Source organism: Drosophila yakuba, chromosome 2R (genome assembly GCF_016746365.2).
Source record: "Drosophila yakuba strain Tai18E2 chromosome 2R, Prin_Dyak_Tai18E2_2.1, whole genome shotgun sequence".
Classification (NCBI taxonomy): Eukaryota; Metazoa; Arthropoda; class Insecta; order Diptera; family Drosophilidae; genus Drosophila; species Drosophila yakuba.
In genome coordinates, this window is record NC_052528.2 from 9,470,633 (window position 1) to 9,477,241 (window position 6,609).

General features: G+C 42.9%; 1 protein-coding gene across 1 annotated transcript; it reads left to right on the plus strand.

Moving 5' to 3' along the window:
• Positions 1 to 1,826: 1,826 nt before the first annotated feature.
• On the plus strand, positions 1,827 to 2,732 carry LOC26535765. Its single transcript, XM_039372936.2, is given in 3 exon segments — positions 1,827 to 2,126; positions 2,183 to 2,266; positions 2,268 to 2,732. Coding segments are annotated over 3 exon segments (411 nt in total). The 5' UTR covers positions 1,827 to 1,971; the 3' UTR covers positions 2,440 to 2,732.
• The last annotated feature ends 3,877 nt before the right edge of the window (positions 2,733 to 6,609 follow it).

Sequence of the window (6,609 nt, forward strand, 5' to 3'; positions counted from 1 at the left end):
GTTCAAGTAAATACACCCTGCACACCCACACACACACACACTCAGCATCGTGGCGCACTTGTGTGTTAGCGAGGGTCGATCGGTCACCTTATCTACCATCGTTTATGACAACTACAACTAGACTGGATTTGTTTAATTATATCTAAATCATTGCAAGATGGTTCTTTTACACATATACTCGTATATATACATATATAATTGTTTTATATGTCTGCGTATGACTACATTTTCAATATTCAAGGTATTACCTAATATTTATTTTTTCTCCTTTTCTATTTTTTTTATTTTCAAAATAAATGTCTATAAGTTCTGAAAGCCGCCCTCTCATGGGCGCACATGCAGTTCAGTGTGCAGCGTCGACGTCGACTAACAAATCCTTTTGGCATTATAAACATTATTAAAATTTCATGTTTCCTGCTACGAGCGACATCCCCGACCTGCCACACCCACTTCTACGCCTCCCATTCGTTCTATCTCCGTCGCTCTGCGCCGATTCGCCGCCCACTAAAACGCAAACGTAACGAAACATGAAACTCGAAACTTGGAAGGCCGAGAAGTGGACGAGGACGAGTACGAGCACGAGGCTGGATCCCCATAAAGCTCACGGAATATCCTGACCAGGAAGGCCCAGCACCCCTAAGAGGTTCCCCTCAGCACCACCCACCACATCCCTGGCCATAAGACTGTCTAGCCTTGCTTATTTGCAGCATGCTTCATGCTTTATGGTTACTTGGTCAAGGGCCTTTCATGCTCTCTAACACACGCACACACACTCGCACTCACACAGACACACACGCGCATGTGGACTTAAGCTAACACACACTCATAAGGACCGGGACACGAAATGCATGAAATTTTGCGCCGTAAATCGTTAAAATGGTTTTATTTAAGTAAATATGCAAAAATCCTTTTGTTAGACTCGCAGCATTATGTCCGGGGTCAGAACTTGATACGTTAATATCCGGAATTTAATTTGAAAATTTAACAATCTACATAAAAGCGAGACACGAATGGAGAGAAGGTAAGCAAGAATGTGCTTTATTTTACGACTTTTTTGGCTCGGGCTCCATATGTCGCATGCGAAATATTTGGTGTCCATTTGTAGAGAGTGAGGAGGGAATGGATAAAGTGCCGTGAATTATGTCTTATTTATGCAAATTGTTGCCACTATTTAAGAGCAGACGAGAAAACCATATATCAAACCTTAGGTAAATATATTTCGATGAAATTGTTACTCAGCAACTGACAGTCAAAACGACTGGAATAATAACTACATATAAATGGAAAACATAGTAAAGTAGAGCCAAATATGATCATATCATAGTCATCATACTACATTAACATTAACCTTTTTTAAATGAATAAAGGAAACTTAAAAATGTAATACTGCTTCTAAATACCTTAACCTTAATACTTAAAATTTTTCGTTGGCATTTTCAAGCAAAAGTTCGCGAAAGCGGTTTGACCTTTGCCCTCGGTTCGGTCGAATCGCGAGGTCCAAAACCTTTTTAAATAGTTGCGAAACTCCTTCAGGTCATTGTTATGGCAACTTCTTCCATCCAATAGCTTTGCAATTTTCTTGCCAACTCAGAAACTTCAGCTGCGGCAAAGGCTTTTCTACTAACTAGCTGTGTTGCGGGTGGAAATTGGGCGAGGGTAGTGGGTGGCAAAGACCATGGAAAATTCTGGAGGGGAAGGGGTTCGGGAACTAGAACTGAGACGTCTCTCCAGGCTGGCTAAACCCAAACGCACTTAACACTTGCCACTGAGTTTTGCGTAACTTTTGCGCCCGGAATCCGGCGAACTACTTTCATACCTGAGCAGGGGGAATAAAATCTACTTCAGTGCGTCACGTAGGCGCTTCAAAGTTTTCATTTTTGCAAAATTTACGATTTAACGTTAAAGTGGGGCAAAACAAAAAAAAGCCCTTGTATACTCGGCAGTACATATACGTATGTACTACTTAAAAGAATGGAAACTTTGAACACGACCAAAATCCCACTAAGTAAGTGTACGCCCAGTTCAGTTCGGTTCCGGATTCGGGAATTTCCTTCGAGCTTCCAGGTTAGCCAGGTCTCTCCATGCTCTCCATGTTCTGCGGGCTCACCGACAGGGTTCAGCTGCACGTACTTTGGATTTTGTTGCGTCTCCTTCTTTATTGCACTTAAGATTTACTCATCAGCAGGTGTGCCCGTGCCCGGGTGGTTTCAACCTTTCGTTTTCCAGCCCCGAAACCGGAATCTACGATTGAATTTCAGACAGTATACCCAGACACCCAACCACCCAAATGCCATCCGGCGGCCAAGGAAAACGCAGAGGCTTTTGCAATTTTTATGTGCAATTTTTTACATGAGAACCAAAGGCGGTACGAAGTGTCGCTTGTGGCTCGTTAAGGTTAAGGGGTGGAGGGTGTTCTTTATCTGGAGAGGTGTGGGCTAGCTGTTGGAATACCACTGATAACCGAGGAGTGGATTAGTCTCTGGTTATCGTTTGCAGCGGGTACATGGCACCCATTTAACAAAGATTAACGATAATTATTTTATAGAAAAATGTAAGATGCCTTCTCTAGGGAGAAATCAACCAGTGATAGTCAACAATTTAAAACCGTCAAAACACATATGTATATGGCAAAGTTAAATAGGGTCTACGCCCCACGTTGAGCGCCAAAAAACACAAATAACAAAAAATATTCGAAATCTTTTATTTCCATCACAGATTAAATTTAAAACATACCCGCATGTGTTACACCTAATAGCTTTTCTAGAGGGTATTTAACACCGGATCTCTCAAATTTTTTGCTATGATTTAGTGTGCACCACCTGCCGAATCATCGCCACCCAGCGCCCGCAAATACAATTTAAATTTTTAAGCGGCATCTACTTTGGCCACGCCTTGGCCTGGGATTCGAGTCACGCAGCCTGACGGGTGGCAGCGTCATCAGCATCCCACCCCCTTTCTACCACCCCACATCAGCATTGAAGCATCAGCATGTCGTCCTTTGGCTCCGTTATCCCAATTTTTTTGCCGGAAAGCTTTTTGTTGAATGTTGCAATTTCAACCCGTTGATGGATTTTATGTTTTTTTCCCTGCACTCTTGTTGCGGGCACTGGAAAATATATTTTGATTTATTTTGGAGCTGATGAGCAATCATATAATTTTAAATATCTATCTACTCGAGTTTATATATTAAAAGTCTGTACTGTGCTTAACAGCATTTAATTTCATTATAATATGGTTATCTTCAACTATACGAACGATTATACTCCTCTCCATTTAAGGTTGGCTTGATAAACCATATACTGTGCAAATACTTTTTTCCGAAGTGTACTTTTGTGTCCTGGCGGCGGCTGCAAAATCAGCGCAAATCAGTGGCAAAAAGGGCCGTGGACGGAAGGGGGTGAAACAAACGCAAATTGATGACACCCGCAGCGTCCTGTCTGTCATTGATACTAGCAAAAATGCTTCTTTACATGTCGCACGCACACGCTGCGCTGAAATGACACTAAATTTGGTTGATTAGATGCCCTCCAAACAACAAATCGGATTGGTATCCTACGGCCCGAAAAGTCCCCTAGCTTTCGTTTTCCTCTACCCTGTCAATATATTGTATTGTCGGCGCAATCTGTGATACTTTTGCATCCGCATTAGGATTAGGACTTATTTATTGCCCTTTTTATGTCAGACTTCTTAAAGGATATTTTTTAAATATCTTTTTTATTATACTAGTTCAGAACTTACCACTTAACAAATTTTTGTTGAATCTATAAAAATTGTTTATTTTTGTACAGAAATGTTTTTAATCTCCGTATACCAAAATAGGATTCGAACTCAAGAAATTATGATGACAGTCCTTTTTGTTGGCATATTTTTCTTCATTTTCGCATCAAATTTTCCTAAACCGTTTCCATTTAATGCCTGTGTAAATGTAACTTGATGGGTAACCAAATTCGGGATCAGACACGATTCTTTTTTCACCGTTTTCAGTGGCCCCATCAAAAGTTCCGTTTCGCGACGTTTTAACCCGTTAACGTCAGCCTAATTGACAAATCTGCGCTTAACAAGCAAACGCAATCTGCTGCAACGCTCCCATAGATATAGAACCACATATATAGACGGCGGGATTCGGGGGCAAATGGGTGGCCATATAAATTAACACAAGTATTTTAACCTGAACCTCGCCCGCCGTACAGAATGCATGCTAACAACCACTTAGCGCACACGTGCCACCCACTCACCCACTTTCTGCCCCACTTTCCCGCCTTTGAGACCCCACCACTGGTGAACAACTATTAAAGAAATTACGAGCAGATTCACCGGCTGAATGTCAGAGGGAATGGGATAACTTTGGGATCGGGGCTCCGGAAAGCGGGAATTGGAAGCGATTGGGACTCTGTTTTATTTGCAACAATTTGACGCAAGCTGAAATCCATGCGGGTGCGTTAAAAGTTGCCGAATCTCCAATTATATGTGTGATGTAAGGCACTATGAAAAAAATTTAATGTCCGTGGGAGTTTTATAGGCGTCTTTTTCTATTATGAGTTATACATTTTTATTTTTTTTTGTAAGCAATAACAGTAGTTTTTGAAGAGTCCGCACTTTTCCGAGAAAGTGTTTGGTGAATAAATAATTGGTAGCCATTAACCGAAAGTCTTACTTCTTAGGTCAAGTAACCGTATTCTCTCAGTGTGCTCTTCCTTTTCCCCAAAACTCGGATCTCCCGCATGCGGAAACTTTGCTGCGCGACAGCCTGTGTAAATAGTTGTCTATCGAGGGGGCTAGATAGACGGTTTCCATAGGATCCACGGTGTTCTGCGGAGACCTCGAAACGGAGTCGGGATTGGCATAATATGCCCCTTGTGAGTTGGGCCAGACTGAGAACGCAGGCCCGAATGAAGCGCAGGCCTCAATCAAAGTTGGGCGTATAATGATTGTGCCCACAAAAAGCCAGCAGGATAAAGTTTTTCGCACAAGCGGTTGCATCTTTGCATCTCCATCCGTATCTCGAAGTCAGCCTTAACCAGCAGTTTTAATTTCGCCACAAGGCGACGCGACGCTGCCGAGCGCATCTTCAATGAAATTTTAAACAAATAAAATGGCTTCGACTGCGCCATCGTCCTCGACCTAATGATGTGGCTGCCTTCCCGCCGTCGGCCTCGCACTTAAATTAGTTTCTGCCAAAAAAGCCGGGGAGGGGAAAGTACAACAAGGAGGGAATTTTGGGCTTAGACTCCGTGGGCCAGGATAATGCCTTTCTTGCCTGCTTGCACAGGCTAACAAATGGAATCGCAATCAGGCGCTCTCATAGGGTATACATGCGAAATCATTTGTGATTTTTGCATTCCTAGAACTTTACACTCCCTATCACCACATCATATTTCTGAAAATATTAGATATAAAATAAGCATGTTTTTTTGTTTTATAAATAACATTTGGTGGTTCGAATGTTTACAAGTTGTGGCTAAATTATATCACTGTAAGCGGTTTTCACTGAAAAACATTTATTTCATGCTTCATTATCCTTGCCCATACAACTTAAGAAAGAGAATGATTAGCTTAGCTTGAGTTGCCTGCATACACTGGCATCTGGAATATCAACAGCATTAGGTGTCTTTAAGCTTGCCCCCGAAGGCTGAGTCAGCCTAATGAATGCAACCCACTGGCGTTATTGCACCACGGCCCAGACCAAACCAGACCAGAGCAGACCACCCCCATCCGATATTTCAGCCCGATTCGCGAGCCGAGCCCCTGGCTGCAACTTAAATTGGAACTGCTTCCGGCGGCTTTAAATACCGCTAGTCACGCACCAATCTCGTTCCGTTGTCGTTCGTGGCGTGGCGGGAAGGGTGGGGTCATGGGTCGGGGTCGAAGTCGAAGTCGGCGTCGAAGGTGTCCTTAGCCGAGGTCCGTCCGCTTACATTGTCTAGGATCCAGCTGGGAGTAGCTCCCAGCCCTGGCCAGAGCCATAAGCCGGAGGAGCGACTATCATGCAATTGGCAGCGACCGTTCCAAAACTGTTGGCTTATCTGACCCCTGCTCCATGGCTCGATCCAATATGTCTGACTAACTGACTCAGCGCTTTGATTGCCAGCGGTGCGGGAAGGGGCAACTTTCTTTGCCGCTGCCTTGGCGCTTGGCTTCCGATTTAACCACCCACCACCCATCTATCTACCCACCATCGCATTCGTCCCCCAAAAACTTTAGCTTTGGCTTAATTTCGCGCACGAAGTAATACAAAAAGTAGAATTGGTGGGGAGGCGGTAACACGTGCGGCATCCTTAACACATTCCTACAACTGAAACTACATAATAAAACACTCGGCGCTACGGCTAAATTCCTTTTTGCCAGCTCGTGCAGAGACAGAAAATATTTGAGTTTTAAACATTGAGGTATAACCTACAAATACAAATACAGGTACCCAAATTCTGAAGTAGATAGGCTCCTTTTCCCCATTTCCCGTAATTCACTAATCAGAGCTAAAAGTATAAATATATTTTATTAAAAATATACTATAAAGAAGGACATGGTTTTATTTAGTAGATTAATTTCAAACGTAGCATTAACTGTAGTGTGATCTATTCCACGCCCACTGAAATCAAAACTAAAACGTTG